General features: G+C 46.4%; 1 protein-coding gene across 1 annotated transcript in view; it reads right to left on the bottom strand.

Moving 5' to 3' along the window:
* Nucleotides 1-2,290: 2,290 nt before the first annotated feature.
* The window catches only part of LOC129833501 (speckle-type POZ protein-like), a 72,102-nt gene continuing 50,529 nt past the window's right edge, over nt 2,291-23,863 (bottom strand). Inside the window, exons 6-9 of the mRNA XM_055898149.1 lie at nt 15,273-15,328; nt 13,090-13,212; nt 7,860-8,002; nt 2,291-3,215 (exon numbers count right to left, since the gene is read on the bottom strand). Of these exons, the coding sequence (XP_055754124.1) occupies nt 3,071-3,215; nt 7,860-8,002; nt 13,090-13,212; nt 15,273-15,328 (467 nt within the window). The 3' untranslated portion in view covers nt 2,291-3,070. The remainder of the gene's footprint in view (nt 3,216-7,859; nt 8,003-13,089; nt 13,213-15,272; nt 15,329-23,863) is intronic.

The raw sequence follows: 23,863 nt of genomic DNA, 5'->3' as shown, positions 1-23,863 counted from the left end.
TCCCCTCCCACTAGCTCTGCCTGTGACCACTTTCTTTCCCCTCCCACTAGCTCTGCCTGTGACCACTTTCTCTCCCCTCCCACTAGCCCTGACTGTGACCACTTTCTCTCCCCTCCCACTAGCTCTGCCTGTGACCACTTTCTCTCCCCTCCCACTAGCCTAGCTCTGCCTGTGAACACTTTCTCTCCTCTCCCACTAGCCTAGCTCTGCCTGTGACCACTTTCTCTCCCCTCCCACTAGCCCTGACTGTGACCATGTTCCCTCCCCTCCCACTAGCCTAGCTCTGCCTTTGACCACTTTCTCTCCCCTCCCACTAGCTCTGCCTGTGACCACTTTCTCTCCCCTCCCACTAGCTCTGCCTGTGACCACTTTCCTTCCAATTCCACTAGCTCTGCCTGTGACCACTTTCCTTCCAATTCCACTAGCTCTGCCTGTGACCACTTTCTCTCCCCTCCCACTAGCTCTGCCTGTGACCACTTTCCTTCCAATTCCACTAGCTCTGCCTGTGACCGATTTCCCTCCCCTCCCACTAGCCCTGCCTGTGACCGCTTTCCCTCCCACTAGCCTAGCCCTGCCTGTGACCACTTTCCCTCCCACTAGCCTAGCTCTGCCTGTGACCACTACCCCCCCCTCCCACTAGCTCCGCCTGTGACCACTTTCCCTCCCACTAGCTCTGCCTGTGACCACTTTCCCTCCCACTAGCTCTGCCTGTGACCACTTTCCCTCCCCTCCCACTAGCTCTGCCTGTGACCACTTTCCATCCCACTAGCTCTGCCTGTGACCACTTTCCCTCCCCTCCCACTAGCTCTGCCTGTGACCACTTTCTCTCCCCTCCCACTAGCCTAGCTCTGCCTGTGACCACTTTTCCTCCCCTCCCACTAGCTCTGCCTGTGACCACTTTCCCTCCCCTCCCACTAGCTCTGCCTGTGACCACTTTCTCTCCCCTCCCACTAGCTCTGCCTGTGACCACTTTCCCTCCCCTCCCACTAGCCCTGCCTGTGACCACTTTCCCTCCCCTCCCACTAGCTCTGCCTGTGACCCCTTTCCCTCCCCTCCCACTAGCTCTGCCTGTGACCACTCCCCCCCCCCCTCCCACTAGCTCTGCCTGTGACCACTTTCCCTCCCCTCCCACTAGCTCTGCCTGTGACCACTCCCCCCCTCCCACTAGCTCTGCCTGTGACCACTTTCCCTCCCCTCCCACTAGCTCTGCCTGTGACCACTCCCCCCCCCCCCTCCCACTAGCTCTGCCTGTGACCACTTTCCCTCCCCTCCCACTAGCTCTGCCTGTGACCACTTTCCCTCCCCTCCCACTAGCTCTGCCTGTGACCACTTTCCCTCCCCTCCCACTAGCTCTGCCTGTGACCACTTTCCCTCCCCTCCCACTAGCTCTGCCTGTGACCACTCCCCCCCCCCCCTCCCACTAGCTCTGCCTGTGACCACTTTCCCTCCCCTCCCACTAGCTCTGCCTGTGACCACCCCCCCCCCCCCCCTCCCACTAGCTCTGCCTGTGACCACTTTCCCTCCCCTCCCACTAGCTCTGCCTGTGACCACTTTCCCTCCCCTCCCACTAGCTCTGCCTGTGACCACTTTCCCTCCCCTCCCACTAGCCTAGCTCTGCCTGTGACCATTTAGATGTCCATCTCCTACATGATTCTCCTCTCTACACTACTAATACCAGAGATCACACCATTCTATCCTGAAAGAGAGGTAGGATGTGTCCCAAATGGCCGCTCTAGTCACGAGTAGTGTACTAAACATGGAATAAGGTGCCTTTTGGGCCACAATTGTAGCTACTGTAGAGTCTGGATGGTGTGTTAGCTAGTGGACAGAGGTGGCTGGGACACCTGGCAGATGATGACTGATAGACTGGTGTGGAAACAGCTTCTCTAGAGACTTCAGGGTGATGGGAGTGCTGATAGGAGTCCTGCTGGGCTACAACCTCAGTCAACAGAGATAAATCCTGTTCAAATACACACCATTAGCCCAGCGGACCGAGGAGATTACACCTGTAGTCACAGACAGGAAGCACACTAAGACCAAGTCAAACACAACTAGAACTGACAGTGCCAACAGGTAAGGCTATACACCAGACATACCCTGGCACTTACAGTACAGTAGGATCTGGTGTGTGTAGGGGATTTAACAGACTTCGATCATGTGTGGATGAGATGTAAATAGGGCTGAGTGCAGCAGTTTCAAATGGGTGTTTAACCAGTCAATCGTTGGCAGACATGGTCACACACACACACACACTAATGACAACTCAGTAGATATTGAAAGACAACAAGGCTTTTACAATCCAAAATAGCTGTATTTTGTGTTGAGACTAAACATTTGTTAGCGTTTTGACAGTGATGTAGGAGTGCGTTCTAATTCCACCAATAAGGAAAGGAGTCCTGAAAAGGGTCAGAGTAAAAACAGTTGATACAATATGTTTTTGTATGTCCTTTTTCTTAGAGAAAAAGGTTGGACATTTTGAACATTAAAACGTGTTCATCTCCATCTTGTTTCTTGCAAAAATCACCTTTCTTTTCACCCTTCGGCGAGAAAAATGCTTAAAATGTTATTTTGTACAAGATGGATGTCAAACATGAACTACAGGGGTGTTTCTCTGCTCAGGGAAGATGACTGGGACATGGTGGCACTTCATCACCTAAAACTTTCTCTTTGTCCATTTTTGGTTACTGTCTTTTTTGTTTGTTTTTCTGATTTCATACATGTAGCATTGTGTAAAAACCCAAGCTTTAAGGAGGACTTACAAATGTAAAGTAAAAAAAAAATTCATTTACAACTTCTACCTCCCTCCTATACCCAAACACTCTGTTCTCTACAGGTGTACAAGGTGGTCACTGTCTATATTCAGTTATCAGTGTGGATCATCCCTTTTTTTCATCGTCTTTGTACCAAATCCATACCATCCCCCCTGTATTTTCAGCTGAGGGAGGAGGAGGGAGGAGCTCTGGTATCAATCTGGGCGTCTCTAGGTTCTGGAGGGGGCCTGGAGGAGGAGGAGAGCAGAGTAGGGCCCTCTGTGGTCCCAGGGCAGAGCAGAGCAAGGGATCCAGGGACACTAGGACTGTTTGAGTCGTTTGCGTGGGGGTCCCAGGAAGGGGCACTGGGCCGAGGCCAGGGAGCGATAGGCCTCAGCCACCAGGTGGGGGTGGGATGCCACCATGGACTTCCAGCCAGACGTCTCCATCACCTCAGCAGCATGGCTAGAGAGAGAGACAAAGAGAGAGAGAGGTGGGGAGAAAGAGAGAGAAGTCAGAAGGAGAGGAGGAAAGAGTGAGGCAGAGAGCGAGAAGGAGAGATATTAGCACGGTTCTAACCTGGCTGCTCCATCCCATTCCTCCCTCCATCCTCCACACAGGCATGACAGACTGCATACCACTGGGCCCTGTGGGAATCTCCAGCCTCCTCACACCCTCAGGGTGCAGTACTGCACTATCACGCACACACATACATGGCCTTTAATGACATTTGTTCTGTATATTAGTGTGTGTGTGTATGTTAATTAAAGTGTGTGTGTGTGTCCAGCAGCAAACCTCCCAGACATCCAGCCCATCTCTGACCCAGTTCCCTGGTAGGTACATGTACCCCCTGCTCCCTCTAATGGCCAATGGGCTGTGAGCTATGAGCTGTGCCTGGGGTTAGCAGACCAGCAAAGGGCACAGAGAGAGCAGCCACAGCTGGAGAGCAGGCAGGGCCCAGAGGGCTGGGTGAGAGGGGGAGGAGGAGAAGAGAGAGAAGGGAGGGGTAGATGAAGGAGAAGTGGAGAGAGGTGGGGGCTAACAGTGGTGTTGACTGCAGGGCGGGGGGAGGGAGTGATGGGGGCTAACAGTGGTGTTGACTGCAGGGCGGGGGGAGGGAGAGGTGGGGGCTAACAGTGGTGTTGACTGCAGGGCGGGGGGAGGGAGAGGTGGGGGCTAACAGTGGTGTTGACTGCAGGGCGGGGGGAGGTAGAGGTGGGGGCTAACAGTGGTGTTGACTGCAGGGCGGGGGGATGGAGAGGTGGGGGCTAACAGTGGTGTTGACTGCAGGGCGGGGGGAGGGAGAGGTGGGGGCTAACAGTGGTGTTGACTGCAGGGCGGGGGGAGGGAGGTCTGGGGTTTATTGGTTACACTGTGTAGTTTCTTTTCTATATTCGTCCTCTTTATTGATTTCAGTTATTGTCGATGTTGTCCGAGGGAGGAGGGTTGATAGCGCTTTGCAAGTCCCCCATGGTCAATTTCACAACAACAACAATACAGTCAAATTAAACTGTCATAATGCCCACAACCACAATTAATGACCAGGATTAGGAGTGGAATCACAGGAGAGAGAGAGCAGAGAGAGCGAGAGAGCGAGAGAGCGCGAGAGAGAGAGAGAGCGAGAGCGAGAGCGCGAGAGAGAGAGAGAAAGAGCGAGAGAGAGAGAGAGAAAGAGCGAGAGAGAGAGAGAGCGAGAGAGAGCGAGAGAGAGCGAGAGAGAGCGAGAGAGAGCGAGAGAGAGCGAGAGAGAGCGAGAGAGAGCGAGAGAGAGCGAGAGAGAGCGAGAGAGAGCGAGAGAGAGCGAGAGAGAGCGAGAGAGAGCGAGAGAGAGCGAGAGAGAGCGAGAGAGAGCGAGAGAGAGCGAGAGAGAGCGAGAGAGAGCGAGAGAGAGCGAGAGAGAGCGAGAGAGAGCGAGAGAGAGCGAGAGAGAGCGAGAGAGAGCGAGAGAGAGCGAGAGAGAGCGAGAGAGAGCGAGAGAGAGCGAGAGAGAGCGAGAGAGAGCGAGAGAGAGCGAGAGAGAGCGAGAGAGAGCGAGCGGACAGAGTAGTAAGAGAAAGAGCGAGCGGACAGAGGAGTAGGAGAGAAAGAGAGAGCGGACAGAGGAGTAGGAGAGAAAGAGAGAGCGGACAGAGGAGTAGGAGAGAAAGAGAGAGCGGACAGAGGAGTAGGAGAGAAAGAGAGAGCGGACAGAGGAGTAGGAGAGAAAGAGAGAGCGGACAGAGGAGTAGGAGAGAAAGAGAGAGCGGACAGAGGAGTAGGAGAGAAAGAGAGAGCGGACAGAGGAGTAGGAGAGAAAGAGAGAGCGGACAGAGGAGTAGGAGAGAAAGAGAGAGCGGACAGAGGAGTAGGAGAGAAAGAGAGAGGACAGAGTAGGAGAGAGGGGGGTCCGAGCATAAGGCAACAGGGGAGAGGGTGACTGAGAAAGGAAAAAAACGACTCCGATAGTAAAAGGAAAGAGTGGATATGTGCAGGAGTAGGGACTGAAAAGAGTACAGAATATAGAGGACCAAGGCCCTCTTCACATAATTAAAATTCCCTTATTGGTATCGCAAGTTCAATGGATGGCCATCGTCAGTGTTGACTAAAGGGAACAGTAATGTCGTGTTCACATTAATGTTGACGAATCATAAACAACCAGCACATTGAGGAGCAACCTAGTGCCGTGTATGGCATTGGTCATAGAGAATCGCTCTAGTTAAAGGGATACTTCGGGACATTGGCAATGAAGCCCTTTATCTACTCCCCCAAAGACAGATACAATTGTGGATACCATTTTTATGTCTCGGTATCCAGTATGAAGGAAGATAGAGGTAGTTTTGCAAGACAATGCTAACTAACGTTAGCGCAATGCCGCGAAGTCTATGGCTATCTGCTAGCATGCTACCTCTAACTTCCTTCATACTGGACACAGAGCTATAACAGTGGTGTCCACCAATTCATCTGACTGAGGAAGCAGATAAAGGGCCTCATTCTGAAATCCCAAAGTATACCTTTTAATCCCTGCCATACAAGTTCAGATTTGTCAAAACATGTTTGCTGCTCAATTGCCCCTGTTAATATGGCATAAAGTTGGTGTGAGGTAAAATACTATTTCCAAAAAGAGTAATCGAGCTCCCAGTGAAAATGAATGACGATATTTCTGTTTTAGGCATTTAGCGAACATGTTCTGAGTGAGGGGTACAGTAACAGTGAGTGTTTTGAGTGAGGGGTACAGTAGTGTGTGTGTTAGATATTTAGCAAGAGTTTTTTTAGTGAGGGGTACAGTAGTGTGTTAGGTATATAGCAAGAGGGTTTTGAGTGAGTGGTACAGTAGTGTGTGTGTTAGGTATATAGAGAGAGTGATCTGAGTGAGTGGTACAGTATTGTGTGTGTGTTAGGTATATAGAGAGAGTGTTTTGAGTGAGTGGTACAGTATTGTGTGTGTGTTAGGTATATAGAGAGAGTGTTTTGAGTGAGGGGTACAGTAGTGTGTGTGTTAGGTATATAGCAAGAGTGTTTTGAGTGAGGGGTACAGTAGTGTGTGTGTTAGGTATATAGCAAGAGTGTTTTGAGTGAGGGGTACAGTAGTGTGTGTGTTGGGTATATAGCAAGAGTGTTTTGAGTGAGGGGTACAGTAGTGTGTGTGTTAGGTATACAGCAAGAGTGTTTTGAGTGAGGGGTACAGTAGCGTGTGTGTTAGGTATGCAGCAAGAGTGTTTTGAGTAAGGGTTACAGTAACGGTATGTGCTAGGTATTTAGCGAGAGTGTTTTGAGTGAGGGGTACAGTAGTGTGTGTGTTGGGTATATAGCAAGAGTGAGGGGTACAGTAGTGTGTGTGTTGGGTATATAGCAAGAGTGTTTTGAGTGAGGGGTACAGTAGTGTGTGTGTTAGGTATACAGCAAGAGTGTATTGAGTGAGGGGTACAGTAGTGTGTGTGTTAGGTATATAGCAAGAGTGTTTTGAGTGAGGGGTACAGTAGTGTGTGTGTTGGGTATATAGCAAGAGTGAGGGGTACAGTAGTGTGTGTGTTGGGTATATAGCAAGAGTGTTTTGAGTGAGGGGTACAGTAGTGTGTGTGTTAGGTATACAGCAAGAGTGTTTTGAGTGAGGGGTACAGTAGTGTGTGTGTTAGGTATATAGCAAGAGTGTTTTGAGTAAGGGGTACAGTAGTGTGTGTGTTGGGTATATAGCAAGAGTGTTTTGAGTGAGGGGTACAGTAGTATGTGTGTTAGGTATGCAGCAAGAGTGTTTTGAGTAAGGGTTACAGTAACGGTATGTGCTAGGTATTTAGCGAGCGTGTTTTGAGTGAGGGGTACAGTAGTGTGTGTGTTGGGTATATAGCAAGAGTGAGGGGTACAGTAGTGTGTGTGTTGGGTATATAGCAAGAGTGTTTTGAGTGAGGGGTACAGTAGTGTGTGTGTTAGGTATATAACAAGAGTGTTTTGAGTCAGGGGTACAGTAGTATGTGTGTTAGGTATACAGCAAGAGTGTTTTGAGTAAGGGGTATAGTAACGGTATGTGTTAGGTATATAGCGAGAGTGTTTTGAGTGAGGGGTACAGTAGTATGTGTGTTAGGTATGCAGCAAGAGTGTTTTGAGTAAGGGTTACAGTAACTGTATGTGCTAGGTATTTAGTGAGAGGGTTTTGAGTGAAGGGTACAGTAGTGTGTGTGTGTTGGGTATATAGCAAGAGTGTTTTGAGTGAGGGGTACAGTAGTATGTGTGTTAGGTATGCAGCAAGAGTGTTTTGAGTAAGGGTTACAGTAGTGTGTGTGTTGGGTATATAGCAAGAGTGTTTTGAGTGAGGGGTAGAGTAGTGTGTGTGTTAGGTATATAACAAGAGTGTTTTGAGTGAGGGGTAGAGTAGTGTGTGTGTTAGGTATACAGCAAGAGTGTTTTGAGTAAGGGGTATAGTAACGGTATGTGTTAGGTATTTAGCGAGAGTGTTTTGAGTGAGGGGTACAGTATCGTGTGTTAGGTATATAGCTAGTGTTCTGATTGAGGGTTACAGTAACGGTATGTGCTAGGTATTTAGCGAGAGGGTTTTCAGTGAGAGCTACAGTACCGGTGTGTGTGTTTGAGTGAGTAGTATAGAATGAGAGAGGGGTGCAGTGTGTGTGTGCCACTCACTAGTTGATGAAGTCCACGGCCTGTGTTTTTAGTTGGTCTGCACTGTGCAGGTCTGCCAGGATGAGGATCTCTGCAGTGTTCTCCACAGACAGACTGGTGCACAGAGCATCCTCACACATCACCTTCAGCCTCTCCAGAGCATACTGACAGAGAGATGGGGAGGGGGGAGAAAACTAATACATTTGTACTTGCTATCTATCACCATTTACAATAGGAAATGCTGGACTGTGTAATGATTTCATGACATCAAATTGCTCCTGTCACATCAATGAAGCTAGTTTGACTTTGAGAGGGCGAGGGTTTGAAAAGGAGTGTTGACAGTGAGTGGTGGAGGTGGAGCGCGGGAACCAGGGAGAGAGCAGAGATCATGGTAGTGTGTAAACACTGAAAGGTGATTCATCTGACGTCCTGTTAAACCCTGGGTGTACAACTCAACACACCACGGTACAGTACACCCACAGTGTAGACAAACACACACAACTCTGAGGCAGAAAGTCACTCACAAAAGGCCTGGCCACCGTCCACACACTGACAGATAGGCGAGTGTGTGATGTGCAAATGGGCACATCACATATACACTACATGAACAAAAGTATGGACACCTGCACGTAAAACATCTCATTCCAAAATCATGGGCATTAATATGGAGTTGGTCCCCCCTTTGCTGCTATAACAGCCACTCTTCTGGGAAGGCTTTCCACTAGATGTTGGAACATTGCTGCAGGGACTTGCTTGCATTCAGCCACAAGAGCCTTAGTGAGGTTCTGCACTGATGTTGGACGATTAGGCCTGGCTCGCAGTCGGCGTTCCAATTCATCCCAAAGGTGTTCGATGGGGTTGAGGTCATGGCTCTCTGCAGGCCAGTCAAGTTCTTCCACATCGATCTCAACAAACGATTCCTGTATGAACCTCGCTTTGTGCACTGGGACATCATTTTTTTTTTTTCACCTTTATTTAACCAGGTAGGCTAGTTGAGAACAAGTTCTCATTTACAACTGCAACCTGGCCTAGATATAGCATAGCAGTGTGAATAAACAACACAGAGTTACACATGGAGTAAACAATAAACAGTAGAGTCAATAACACAGTAGGGGGGGAAAATGAGTCTATATACATTGTGTGCAAAAGGCATGAGGAGGTAGGCAATAATAGGCCATAGGAGCAAATAATTACAATTTAGAAGATTAACACTGGAGTGATAAATCAGATGATCATGTGCAAGTAGAGATACTGGTGTGCAAAAGAGCAGAAAAAGTAAATAAATAAAAACAGTAAGGGGATGAGGGAGGTAAATTGGGTGGGCTGTTTACAGATGGACTATGTACAGCTGCAGCGATCGGTTAGCTGCTCAGATAGCAGATGTTTAAAGTTGGTGAGGGAAATAAAAGTCTACAACTTCAAGGATTTTTTCAATTCGTTCCAGTCACAGGCAGCAGAGAACTGGAAGGAAAGGCGGCCAAATGAGGTGTTTGCTTTTGGGATGATCAGTGAGATATTCCTGCTGGAGCGCGTGCTACGGGTGGGTGTTGTTATCGTGACCAGTGAACTGAGATAAGGCGGAGCTTTACCTAGCATGGACTTATAGATGACCTGGAGCCAGTGGGTCTGGCGACGAATATCTAACGAGGGCCAGCCGACTAGAGCATACAGGTCGCAGTGGTGGGTGGTACAAGGTGTTTTAGTAACAAAACGGATGGCACTATGATAAACTGCATCTAGTTTGCCGAGTAGAGTATTGGAAGCTTTTTTGTAGATGACATCGCCGAAGTCGAGGATCGGTAGGATAGTCAGTTTTACGAGGGTAAGTTTGGCGGCGTGAGTGAAGAAGGCTATGTTGCGAAATAGAAAGCCGATTCTTGATATGATTTTGGATTGGAGATGTTTAATATGAGTCTGGAAGGAGAGTTTACAGTCTAGCCAGACACCTAGGTATATATAGATCTCCACATATTCTAGGTCGGAACCGTCCAGGGTGGTGATGCTAGTCGGGCGGGCGGGTGCAGGCAGCGAACGGTTGAAAAGCATGCATTTGGTTTTACTAGCGTTTAAGAGCAGTTGGAGGCCACGGAGGGAGTGTTGTAAAGCATTGAAGCATGTTTGGAGGTTAGATAGCACAGTGTCCAAGGAAGGGCCAGAAGTATACAGAATGGTGTCGTCTGCATAGAGGTGGATCAGGGAATCGCCCGCAGCAAGAGCAACATCATTGATGTATACAGAGAAAAGAGTCGGCCCGAGAATTGAACACTGTGGAATACCCATAGAGACTGCCAGAGGACCGGACAACATTCCCTCCGATTTGACACACTGAACTCTGTCTGCAAAGTAGTTGGTGAACCAGGCAAGGGAGTCATCAGAAAAACCGAGGCTACTGAGTCTGCCGATAAGAATACGGTGATTGACAGAGTCGAAAGCCTTGGCCAGGTTGATGAAGACGGCTGCACAGTATTGTCTTTTATCGATGGCGGTTATGATATCATTTAGTACCTTGAGCGTGGCTGAGGTGCACCTGTGACCGGCTCGGAAACCAGATTGCACAGCGGAGAAGGTACGGTGGGATTTGAGATGGTCAGTGATCTGTTTATTAACTTGGCTTTCAAAGACCTTAGATAGGCAGGGCAATATGGATATAGGTCTGTAACAGCTTGGGTCTAGGGTGTCACCCCCTTTGAAGAGGGGGATGACCGCGGCAGCTTTCCAATCCTTGGGGATCTCAGACGATATGAAAGAGAGGTTGAACAGGCTGGTAATAGGGGGTGCGACAATGGCGGTGGACAGTTTCAGAAATAGGGGGTCCAGATTGTCAAGCCCAGCTGATTTGTATGGGTCCAGGTTTTGCAGCTCTTTCAGAACATCTGCTATCTGGATTTGGGTAAAGGAGAAGCTGGGGACGCTTGGGCGAGTAGCAGCGGGGGGGGGGAGAGGAGCTGTTGGCCAAGGTTGGAGTCACCAGGAGGAAGGCATGGCCAGCCGTTGAGAAATGCTTGTTGAAGTTTTCGATTATCACGGATTTATCGGTGGTGACCGTGTTACCTAGCCTCAGTGCAGTGGTCAGCTGGGAGGAGGTGCTCTTGTTCTCCATGGACTTTACAGTATCCCAGGACTTTTTGGAGTTAGAGCTACAGGATGCAAATTTCTGCTTGAAAAAGCTGGCCTTTGCTTTCCTGACTGACTGCGTGTATTGGTTCCTGACTTCCCTGAACAGTTGCATATCGCGGGGACTATTCAATGCTATTGCAGTCCGCCACAGGATGTTTTTGTGCTGGTCGAGGGCAGTCAGGTCTGGAGTGAACCAAGGGCTATATCTGTTCTTAGTTCTGCATTTTTTGAACGGGGCATGCTTATCTAAGATGGTGAGGAAGTTACTTTTAAAGAATGACCAGGCATCCTCAACTAACGGGATGAGGTCAATATCCTTCCAGGATACCCAGGCCAGGTCAATTAGAAAGGCCTGCTCGCAGAAGTGTTTTAGGGAGCGTTTGACAGTGATGAGGGGTGGTCGTTTGACCGCGGACCCGTAGCGGATACAGGCAATGATTGCTGAGATCCTGATTTAAAACAGCGGAGGTGTATTTGGAGGGCAAGTTGGTCAGGATAATGTCTATGAGGGTGCCCATGTTTACAGATTTAAGGTTGTACCTGGTGGGTTCCTTGATGATTTGTGTGAGATTGAGGGATTGTCATGCTGAAAGAGGAAAGGGCCTTCCCCAAACGGTTGGCACAAATTTGGAAGCACAGAATAATTTAGAATGTCATTGTATGGTGTAGAGTTAAGATTTCCCTTCACTGGAACTAAGGGGCCTAGCCCGAACCACGGAAAACAGCCCCAGACTATTATTCCACCAAACTTCACAGTTGGCACTACGCATTGGGGCAAATAGCGATCTCCTGGCATCCGCCAAACCCAGATTCGTCCGTCGGACTGCAAGATGGTGAAACGTGAGTCATCACTCCAGAGAACGCTTTCCACTGCTCCAGAGTCCAATTGCAGCGAGCTTTACACCACTCCAGAAGATGCTAGGCTGCTCGGCCATGGAAACCCATTTCATGAAGCTCCTGACAAACAGTTTTTATGCTGACGTTGCTTCCAAAGGCAATTTGGAACTCGGTAGTGAGTGTTGCAACCGAGAGCAGACGATTTTTAAGCGCTACGAGCTTCAGCACTCCGTTCCATTCTATGAACTTGTGTGGCCTACCACTTCACGGCTGAGCCGTTGTTGCTCCTACACGTTTCCACTTCATAATAACAGCACATACAGTTGACCAAGGGAGCTCTATCAGGGCAGGAATTTGACAGACTGACTTGTTGGAAAGGTGGCATCCTATGACAGCGCCACGTTGAAAGTCACTGAGCTCTTCGGTAAGGCCATTCTACTGCCAATGTTTGTATATGGAGATTGCATGGCTGTGTGCTTGATTTTATACACCTGTCAGAAACAGGTGTGGCTGAAATAGCCCAATCCACTAACTTGAAGGGGTGTCCACATACCTTTGTATATATAGTGTAGGTACCCACACACACGCAAAGCCCCAAAACATTGCTAATCTTTAGACTGCAGCCAGGAGGACTGAGGCTGGCGATTCAGGTGTGTGTGTGTGTGTGTGTGCGTGTGTGCGTGTGTGCGTATTACATAAGAGCTGTACTATTGTGTAGCCAGAGAGGCTGCTGGGATATCATCAGAGGGGTAAGGAGGACCTTAGTGAGACCTGGCCTTGGCCTCCAGTTATTCCAGCAGCTCCCTACAGAGTTACACACATGCACCGTTATTAAATAAATCACACACACTGCATGAGAAAAGAGAGGGAAGGAAATGAATGGGAGGAGAGGGGATGAATGCAGTTAAGATGAGGGAGTGTCACAAAAGGAATCCTTGAGGAGCGAAGGGCAGCACTTAACACAAACAATGTGGGGGGTGTGTGTATGTTCGCGCATCAACAGGCCTGGGGTCCTAGAAAATACAAAAATGTGTTGACAGAAAACCAAGGAAGTTATGGAGGTTGAATTCTGCCACATTCAGTTCATTTATTTAGTCACATACACCTCACAAAGACCTAGCATCATTCTACACACAGGACCACTACATATGGTACATAGCATCACATACACCTCACACACATGAACATAACATACTGTACGCCAGAGAACATTATTACATGACATACTCACTCATCCATACAATATGATATCAGATACGATATACACACAACTCATTCCTCCTCCACCCACACTAACCTTGTCAGCCGCAGCCAGCAGGTCGTCAGCCATCTTGTCCAGGTTGGGGGCTTTGCCTGTGTAGATGAAGCACATCATCTCCTTGAACACCTCGGGCTCCACATCGTTGATCTCCACACGGTTCTGGAGGAGGAGAGAGGAGACCCAGGGCAGTGCTCAGAGCCTATATTACCACAACTTCCCAACATCAGACCCATTATGAGAACTCCATTGACTGTGATCCTGTTCCAGCAGTCTTCCCATGATGCAGTCTGCTTAACTCATTTCAGATAGATTAACTTCACCTATCTACACTGAACAAAAATTGAAACGCAACATGTAAAATGCTGGTCCCATGTTTCATGGGCTGAAATATAAAATTCCAGAAATGTTCCATACACACAAAAAGCTCATTTGTGCACAAAATTAGTTGACATTCCTGTTAGTGAGCATTTTTCCTTGGCCAAGACAATCCATCCACCTGACAGGTGCGGCATATCAAGAAGTTGATTGAATAGCATGAACATTACACAGGTGCACCTTGTGCTGGGGACAATAAAGGCCACTAAAATGTACCGTTTTGTCTCACAAAACAATGCTACAGATGTCTCAAGTTTTGAGGGAGCGTGCAATTAACACGCTGACTGCAAGAATGTGCACCAGAGCTGTTGCCAGAGATTTGAATGTTCATTTCTCTACCATAAGCCACCTTAAATGCCGTTTTAGAGAATTTGGCAATACATCCAAAAGGCCTCACAACCGCAGACCACGTGTAACCACGCCAGCCCAGGACCTCCACATCTGGATTCCTCACCTGCGAGACAGTCAGGGGGGAAGAGGAAGGGGGTGCTGAGGAGTGTTTGTCTGTAATTCTGTAATAAAGCCCTTTTGTGGGGAAAAACTAATTCTGATTTGCTGGGCCTGGCTCCGCAGTAGGTGGGCCTATGCCCTCCCAGGCCCACCCATGGCTGCGCCCCGACCCAATCATGTGAAATCCATTGACCTGGGCCTAATGAATTTACTGATTTCCTTATGAACTGTAACTCTGTAAAATCGCTGCGTTTATATTTTTGCTCAGTATAGCTAATTTTACTATCTACTTTATCATTCATGTCACAAACCCACCATGTCTACACCCATAAAACACACACATCAAATAGTTGTGAGCAGACCAGAGCACCTCTGAAACAGTCTGAACACGTTCAACCCCAAAATTGAAAACGACATTTGAGATGTATTTTTCCCCCCACAGTCGATTCCTGGAATTAATCCGGAGCATTCGTTCCCAACGAACGGTGCCTGCAGCCAACGGCAAGCGCTCTTTATCGCTCGTCGGCACGGTAACGGTAACCCTGAACCCTTTTCTCTGCTCCGAGAGGCAGAACAAGGCAGTAAACCAATTATGTTGCTGCTTTATCGTCGTCACGGCGACCTGAGGTATTTCAGCGGGGTCAGGCCGGGTTTACAGACAGCTCATAGGACATTAATGTTCCACTCTGGGCACTAACAAAACAGCACACTACAAATCAACCCATTACACATTAGCACAGACATACGTGTTTGTTTATCACCAACAAACACAAACATTCAGCATGTACAGAGTACACATGTGATCTTTCATGGTCTACCAACACACACACAGACAGACAGAGTCTACCAATACACACAAATAGGCACAAGTCTTGGCTATTATTGTGTTTATTTACAAACGCATTCATTCTCCCTCTATAGACTGTTGAATCTGTTTCCTCTATCATATGGGGACACATCCCTCCCCCTCTCCCTGATGAAGACGCCCACTTATATAGCAATTAAGATATATTACCTCGCTGTGTGCTTTATAATATCGCCATTTGAGCAGAGCCCGCATCAACATTCTGCCAACACGACCTCTAAATCACTGACGTTCAATCTCACCACCTCCCTATCAGATGAGCAGGACTCACCATGGCACGGTGCTCACACACACACACGCCTAGCAAGGATCTATTTTGGTCAAACTCCCACAAATCCTACAGTCACAGATCTTACAGTGAGCCTGCCAACTCCAAGCAGACAGAGGAAACATTCTGGAAGGGTACAGTAACCGTGTAGACACATTCCTGTCTGAACTAGTGATGATGCAACAGAGAGAAAGATATGTTAAGATCCTCCCCACTGAGACACAGGACTGTTCAGGTCACAACACTGTCTACAACACTCACCTTTTTACTCTCCTCCATCTCGTGCTCAAACATGGCACTGAACACTGGCGATCGGGCTGGAGGTGGGGGGTAGAGAGAATAGAATGCTTACTTACAGTTCAAGAAACGTGAGTTAAGAAAATATTTACAAAATAAACTCAAATAAAAAGTAACATAACGAGGCTATATACAGGGGGTACCGGTACCGAGTCAATGTGCGGGTGTACAGGTTAGTTGAGGTAATTTGTACATGGATAGATTGATAGAACAAGTGAGCGAGAGAAGGAGAGAGAGAAGGAGAAAGAATAGTTTAGTTGGCTGATGTGTCTCCCATCTGTCTGTCTATCTGCCACAGGGACAGTGTAAAGAATGACAGCCTCCTGTACACACCGTCCTACTACTGCTACTCCCAAGGCCTAATGAAGCCATCTTCAATGAGTTTGACCAGCAGCACCAGCTCTCACTGAAGACTAGCAGGGCCATGAACCAGGAGATACAGGATGTGCCCCAAATGGCACCCTATTTCCTATATAGTGCACTATTTTTGACCAGGGTAGCACACTAGGGAATAGGATGTAATTTGGGACATACTAAAACCACATAGTGTTGTTAAATTCATCAGAGATTTGTCAGAGAGAGAGAGAGATGGAGAAATCCTACCCCACAGCAGCACACAATTAAAATGGCTCAAAATGACTTAATAATTGACAACCATTCCCATTCTCCACAGGAAGACAGTTTCCCCCTCTAAATCATCATGGTTTCATAGTCTACATGTGTTTTTCTAAAAAAGAAATGGGATTCCTATCTATGACAGTATGAGACTAGTGTGCTTGGGAGTAGGACACCTGGAATGTTGTTCCACAGCTGAGAGTTGTTTTGTTGTTCCGTAGCTGAGAGTTGTTTTGTTGTTCCACAGCTGAGAGTTGTTTTGTTGTTCCACAGCTGAGAGTTGTTTTGTTGTTCCACAGCTGAGAGTTGTTTTGTTGTGAGTGTTGTTCCATAGCTGAGAGTTGTTTTGTTGTGAGTGTTGTTCCATAGCTGAGAGTTGTTTTGTTGTGAGTGTTGTTCCATAGCTGAGAGCTGTTTTGTTGTGAGTGTTGTTCCATAGCTGAGAGCTGTTTTGTTGTGAGTGTTGTTCCATAGCTGAGAGCTGTTTTGTTGTGAGTGTTGTTCCATAGCTGAGAGTTGTTTTGTTGTGAGTGTTGTTCCACAGCTGAGAGTTGTTTTGTTGTGAGTGTTGTTCCACAGCTGAGAGTTGTTTTGTTGTGAGTGTTGTTCCACAGCTGAGAGCTGTTTTGTTGTGAGCGTTGTCCCATAGCTGAGAGTTGTTTTGTTGTGAGTGTTGTTCCATAGCTGAGAGTTGTTTTGTTGTGAGTGTTGTTCCATAGCTGAGAGCTGTTTTGTTGTGAGTGTTGTTCCATAGCTGAGAGCTGTTTTGTTGTGAGTTGTTCCATAGCTGAGAGCTGTTTTGTTGTGAGTTGTTCCATAGCTGAGAGCTGTTTTGTTGTCAGTGTTGTTCCATAGCTGAGAGCTGTTTTGTGGCGAGTGTTGTTCCATAGCTGAGAGCTGTTTTGTGGCGAGTGTTGTTCCACAGCTGAGAGTTGTTTTGTGGTGAGTGCTGTTCCATAGCTGAGAGTTGTTTTGTTGTGAGAGCTGTTCCATAGCTGAGAGTTGTTTTGTTGTGAGTGTTGTTCCATAGCTGAAAGTTGTTTTGTTGTGAGTGTTGTTCCATAGCTGAGAGTTGTTTTGTTGTGTTGTTCCATAGCTGAGAGTTGTTTTGTTGTGAGTGTTGTTCCACAGCTGAGAGTTGTTTTGTTGTGTTGTTCCATAGCTGAGAGTTGTTTTGTTGTGAGTGTTGTTCCACAGCTGAGAGCTGTTTGGTTGTGAGTGTTGTTCCATAGCTGAGAGTTGTTTTGCTGTGAGTGTTGTTCCATAGCTGAGAGCTGTTTTGTTGTGAGTTGTTCCATAGCTGAGAGTTGTTTTGTTGTCAGTGTTGTTCCATAGCTGAGAGCTGTTTTGTTGTGAGTGTTGTTCCATTGCTGAGAGCTGTTTTGTTGTGAGTGTTGTTCCATAGCTGAGAGCTGTTTTGTTGTGAGTGTTGTTCCATAGCTGAGAGTTGTTTTGTCTGCCGTATTCTCTCTTAGTTCTTGTTTCCTTATTAGGATGTCGGTGGGCGGAGTTGGGGAGGGTCGTCAGCTACATGGGAGACACCTGGGCCCGGTGTCTCCCAGGATAAATACACCACTTCCCCATTAATGGGGAGACTCTCTCCAGGCAGACACCTTGATAGATTTGTTTGTGTTTCTTGGTGTTTTTTTGGTTGTTTGTTTTAGCATCTTTCAACACCCTGCATTATCACATTCATGCATGCAAAACACTCACTTACACTACTGATTACTGATTACACACACACCATTGTATATTATACTTAGTTACTTTAGTTAATAAATATATATTTTGTTACTCTTTTTCTCCACGTTGTCTCCCCTTTTGTTATGGGCTTTGAGCCGGTTCGTGACACATAGCTGAGAGTTGTTTTGCTGTGAGTGTTGTTCCATAGCTGAGAGTTGTTTTGTTGTGAGTGCTGTTCCATAGCTGAGAGTTGTTTTGTTGTGAGTGTTGTTCCATAGCTGAGAGTTGTTTTGCTGTGAGTGTTGTTCCATAGCTGAGAGTTGTTTTGTTGTGAGCGTTGTTCCATATCTGAGAGCTGTTTTGCTGTGAGCGTTGTTCCATAGCTGAGAGCTGTTTTGTTGTGAGCGTTGTTCCATAGCTGAGAGTTGTTTTGTTGTGAGCGCTGTTCCATAGCTGAGAGTTGTTTTGTTGTGTTGTTCCATAGCTGAGAGTTGTTTTGTTGTGAGTGTTGTTCCACAGCTGAGAGTTGTTTTGTTGTGAGTGTTGTTCCACAGCTGAGAGTTGTTTTGTTGTGAGTGTTGTTCCACAGCTGAGAGCTGTTTTGTTGTGAGTGTTGTTCCACAGCTGAGAGCTGTTTTGTTGTGAGTGTTGTTCAATAGCTGAGAGCTGTTTTGTTGTGAGTGTTGTTCAATAGCTGAGAGCTGTTTTGTTGTGAGTGTTGTTCAATAGCTGAGAGCTGTTTTGTTGTGAGTGTTGTTCCATAGCTGAGAGCTGTTTTGTTGTGAGTGTTGTTCCATAGCTGAGAGCTGTTTTGTTGTGAGTGTTGTTCCATAGCTGAGAGCTGTTTTGTTGTGAGTGTTGTTCCATAGCTGAGAGCTGTTTTGCTGTGAGTGTTGTTCCATAGCTGAGAGCTGTTTTGCTGTGAGTGTTGTTCCATAGCTGAGAGTTGTTTTGCTGTGAGTGTTGTTCCATAGCTGAGAGTTGTTTTGTTTTGAGTGTTGTTTCATAGCTGAGAGTTGTTTTGTTGTGAGTGCTGTTCCACAGCTGAGAGTTGTTTTGTTGTGAGTGCTGTTCCATAGCTGAGAGTTGTTTTGTTGTGAGAGCTGTTCCACAGCTGAGAGTTGTTTTGTTGTGAGTGTTGTTCCACAGCTGAGAGTTGTGAGTGTTGTTCAATAGCTGAGAGTTGTTTTGTTGTGAGTGTTGTTCCACAGCTGAGAGTTGTTTTGTTGTGAGTGCTGTTCCACAGCTGAGAGTTGTTTTGTTGTGAGTGCTGTTCTATAGCAGAAAGTTGTTTTGTTGTGAGCGCTGTTCCATAGCTGAGAGTTGTTTTGTTGTGAGTGTTGTTCCACAGCTGAGAGCTGTTTTGTTGTGAGTGTTGTTCCATAGCTGAGAGCTGTTTTGTTGTGAGTGTTGTTCAATAGCTGAGAGTTGTTTTGTTGTGAGAGCTGTTCCATAGCTGAGAGTTGTTTTGTTGTGAGTGTTGTTCCACAGCTGAGAGCTGTTTTGTTGTGAGTGTTGTTCCACAGCTGAGAGTTGTGAGTGTTGTTCAATAGCTGAGAGTTGTTTTGTTGTGAGTGTTGTTCCATAGCTGAGAGTTGTTTTGTTGTGAGTGCTGTTCCATAGCTGAGAGTTGTTTTGTTGTGAGCGCTGTTCCATAGCTGAGAGTTGTTTTGTTGTGAGTGTTGTTCCACAGCTGAGAGCTGTTTTGTTGTGAGTGTTGTTCCATAGCTGAGAGCTGTTTTGTTGTGAGTGTTGTTCAATAGCTGAGAGTTGTTTTGTTGTGAGTGTTGTTCCATAGCTGAGAGCTGTTTTGTTGTGAGTGTTGTTCCATAGCTGAGAGCTGTTTTGTTGTGAGTGTTGTTCCACAGCTGAGAGTTGTTTTGTTGTGAGTGCTGTTTCATAGCTGAGAGTTGTTTTGTTGTGAGTGCTGTTCCATAGCTGAGAGTTGTTTTGTTGTGAGTGTTGTTCCATAGCTGAGAGTTGTTTTGTTGTGAGTGTTGTTCCATAGCTGAGAGCTGTTTTGTTGTGAGTGTTGTTCCATAGCTGAGAGCTGTTTTGTTGTGAGTGTTGTTCCATAGCTGAGAGCTGTTTTGTTGTGAGTGTTGTTCCATAGCTGAGAGCTGTTTTGTTGTGAGTGTTGTTCCATAGCTGAGAGCTGTTTTGCTGTGAGTGTTGTTCCATAGCTGAGAGTTGTTTTGCTGTGAGTGTTGTTCCATAGCTGAGAGTTGTTTTGTTGTGAGTGTTGTTCCATAGCTGAGAGTTGTTTTGTTGTGAGTGTTGTTTCATAGCTGAGAGTTGTTTTGTTTTGAGTGTTGTTTCATAGCTGAGAGTTGTTTTGTTGTGAGTGTTGTTCCATAGCTGAGAGTTGTTTTGTTGTGAGTGTTGTTCCACAGCTGAGAGTTGTTTTGTTGTGAGTGCTGTTCCACAGCTGAGAGTTGTTTTGTTGTGAGTGCTGTTCCATAGCTGAGAGTTGTTTTGTTGTGAGAGCTGTTCCATAGCTGAGAGTTGTTTTGTTGTGAGTGTTGTTCCACAGCTGAGAGCTGTTTTGTTGTGAGTGTTGTTCCACAGCTGAGAGTTGTGAGTGTTGTTCAATAGCTGAGAGTTGTTTTGTTGTGAGTGTTGTTCCATAGCTGAGAGTTGTTTTGTTGTGAGTGCTGTTCCACAGCTGAGAGTTGTTTTGTTGTGAGTGCTGTTCCATAGCTGAGAGTTGTTTTGTTGTGAGCGCTGTTCCATAGCTGAGAGTTGTTTTGTTGTGAGTGTTGTTCCACAGCTGAGAGCTGTTTTGTTGTGAGTGTTGTTCCATAGCTGAGAGCTGTTTTGTTGTGAGTGTTGTTCAATAGCTGAGAGTTGTTTTGTTGTGAGTGTTGTTCCATAGCTGAGAGCTGTTTTGTTGTGAGTGTTGTTCCATAGCTGAGAGCTGTTTTGTTGTGAGTGTTGTTCCACAGCTGAGAGTTGTTTTGTTGTGAGTGCTGTTTCATAGCTGAGAGTTGTTTTGTTGTGAGTGCTGTTCCATAGCTGAGAGTTGTTTTGTTGTGAGTGCTGTTCCATAGCTGAGAGTTGTTTTGTTGTGAGTGTTGTTCCATAGCTGAGAGTTGTTTTGTTGTGAGTGTTGTTCCATAGCTGAGAGCTGTTTTGTTGTGAGTGTTGTTCCATAGCTGAGAGCTGTTTTGTTGTGAGTGTTGTTCCATAGCTGAGAGTTGTTTTGTTGTGAGCGCTGTTCCATAGCTGAGAGTTGTTTTGTTGTGAGCGCTGTTCCATAGCTGAGAGCTGTTTTGTTGTGAGTGTTGTTCCATAGCTGAGAGCTGTTTTGTTGTGAGTGTTGTTCGACAGCTGAGAGTTGTTTTGTTGTGAGTGCTGTTCCATAGCTGAGAGTTGTTTTGTTGTGAGTGTTGTTCCACAGCTGAGAGCTGCTTTGTTGTGAGTGTTGTTCCACAGCTGAGAGCTGTTTTGTTGTGAGTGCTGTTCCATAGCTGAGAGTTGTTTTGTTGTGAGCGCTGTTCCATAGCTGAGAGTTGTTTTGTTGTGAGTGTTGTTCCACAGCTGAGAGCTGTTTTGTTGTGAGTGTTGTTCCACAGCTGAGAGTTGTTTTGTTGTGAGCGCTGTTCCATAGCTGAGAGTTGTTTTGTTGTGTTGTTCCATAGCTGAGAGTTGTTTTGTTGTGAGTGTTGTTCCATAGCTGAGAGTTGTTTTGCTGTGAGTGTTGTTCCATAGCTGAGAGTTGTTTTGTTGTGAGTGTTGTTTCATAGCTGAGAGTTGTTTTGTTGTGAGTGTTGTTTCATAGCTGAGAGTTGTTTTGTTGTGAGTGTTGTTCCATAGCTGAGAGTTGTTTTGTTGTGAGTGTTGTTCCATAGCTGAGAGTTGTTTTGTTGTGAGTGTTGTTCCATAGCTGAGAGCTGTTTTGTTGTGAGTGTTGTTCCATAGCTGAGAGCTGTTTTGTTGTGAGTGTTGTTCCATAGCTGAGAGTTGTTTTGTTGTGAGTGTTGTTCCATAGCTGAGAGTTGTTTTGTTGTGAGTGTTGTTCCACAGCTGAGAGCTGTTTTGTTGTGAGCGTTGTCCCATAGCTGAAAGTTGTTTTGTTGTGAGTGTTGTTCCATAGCTGAGAGTTGTTTTGTTGTGAGTGTTGTTCCATAGCTGAGAGCTGTTTTGTTGTGAGTGTTGTTCCATAGCTGAGAGCTGTTTTGTTGTGAGTTGTTCCATAGCTGAGAGCTGTTTTGTTGTGAGTTGTTCCATAGCTGAGAGCTGTTTTGTTGTCAGTGTTGTTCCATAGCTGAGAGCTGTTTTGTGGCGAGTGTTGTTCCATAGCTGAGAGCTGTTTTGTGGCGAGTGTTGTTCCACAGCTGAGAGTTGTTTTGTGGTGAGTGCTGTTCCATAGCTGAGAGTTGTTTTGTTGTGAGAGCTGTTCCATAGCTGAGAGTTGTTTTGTTGTGAGTGTTGTTCCATAGCTGAAAGTTGTTTTGTTGTGAGTGTTGTTCCATAGCTGAGAGTTGTTTTGTTGTGTTGTTCCATAGCTGAGAGTTGTTTTGTTGTGAGTGTTGTTCCACAGCTGAGAGTTGTTTTGTTGTGTTGTTCCATAGCTGAGAGTTGTTTTGTTGTGAGTGTTGTTCCACAGCTGAGAGCTGTTTGGTTGTGAGTGTTGTTCCATAGCTGAGAGTTGTTTTGCTGTGAGTGTTGTTCCATAGCTGAGAGCTGTTTTGTTGTGAGTTGTTCCATAGCTGAGAGTTGTTTTGTTGTCAGTGTTGTTCCATAGCTGAGAGCTGTTTTGTTGTGAGTGTTGTTCCATTGCTGAGAGCTGTTTTGTTGTGAGTGTTGTTCCATAGCTGAGAGCTGTTTTGTTGTGAGTGTTGTTCCATAGCTGAGAGTTGTTTTGTCTGCCGTATTCTCTCTTAGTTCTTGTTTCCTTATTAGGATGTCGGTGGGCGGAGTTGGGGAGGGTCGTCAGCTACATGGGAGACACCTGGGCCCGGTGTCTCCCAGGATAAATACACCACTTCCCCATTAATGGGGAGACTCTCTCCAGGCAGACACCTTGATAGATTTGTTTGTGTTTCTTGGTGTTTTTTTGGTTGTTTGTTTTAGCATCTTTCAACACCCTGCATTATCACATTCATGCATGCAAAACACTCACTTACGCTACTGATTACTGATTACACACACACCATTGTATATTATACTTAGTTACTTTAGTTAATAAATATATATTTTGTTACTCTTTTTCTCCACGTTGTCTCCCCTTTTGTTATGGGCTTTGAGCCGGTTCGTGACACATAGCTGAGAGTTGTTTTGCTGTGAGTGTTGTTCCATAGCTGAGAGCTGTTTTGTTGTGAGTGCTGTTCCATAGCTGAGAGTTGTTTTGTTGTGAGTGTTGTTCCATAGCTGAGAGTTGTTTTGTTGTGAGCGTTGTTCCATATCTGAGAGCTGTTTTGCTGTGAGCGTTGTTCCATAGCTGAGAGCTGTTTTGTTGTGAGTGTTGTTCCATAGCTGAGAGTTGTTTTGTTGTGAGCGCTGTTCCATAGCTGAGAGTTGTTTTGTTGTGTTGTTCCATAGCTGAGAGTTGTTTTGTTGTGAGTGTTGTTCCATAGCTGAGAGTTGTTTTGTTGTGAGTGTTGTTCCACAGCTGAGAGCTGTTTTGTTGTGAGTGTTGTTCCACAGCTGAGAGCTGTTTTGTTGTGAGTGTTGTTCAATAGCTGAGAGCTGTTTTGTTGTGAGTGTTGTTCAATAGCTGAGAGCTGTTTTGTTGTGAGTGTTGTTCCATAGCTGAGAGCTGTTTTGTTGTGAGTGTTGTTCCATAGCTGAGAGCTGTTTTGTTGTGAGTGTTGTTCCATAGCTGAGAGCTGTTTTGTTGTGAGTGTTGTTCCATAGCTGAGAGCTGTTTTGCTGTGAGTGTTGTTCCATAGCTGAGAGCTGTTTTGTTGTGAGTGTTGTTCCACAGCTGAGAGTTGTTTTGTTGTGAGTGCTGTTCCACAGCTGAGAGTTGTTTTGTTGTGAGTGCTGTTCCATAGCTGAGAGTTGTTTTGTTGTGAGAGCTGTTCCATAGCTGAGAGTTGTTTTGTTGTGAGTGTTGTTCCACAGCTGAGAGCTGTTTTGTTGTGAGTGTTGTTCCACAGCTGAGAGTTGTGAGTGTTGTTCAATAGCTGAGAGTTGTTTTGTTGTGAGTGTTGTTCCATAGCTGAGAGTTGTTTTGTTGTGAGTGCTGTTCCACAGCTGAGAGTTGTTTTGTTGTGAGTGCTGTTCCATAGCTGAGAGTTGTTTTGTTGTGA

The sequence above is a fragment of the Salvelinus fontinalis genome, chromosome 34 (genome assembly GCF_029448725.1).
Source record: "Salvelinus fontinalis isolate EN_2023a chromosome 34, ASM2944872v1, whole genome shotgun sequence".
Taxonomy (NCBI): domain Eukaryota; kingdom Metazoa; phylum Chordata; class Actinopteri; order Salmoniformes; family Salmonidae; genus Salvelinus; species Salvelinus fontinalis.
This window is presented reverse-complemented; position numbering and strand designations above follow the sequence as displayed.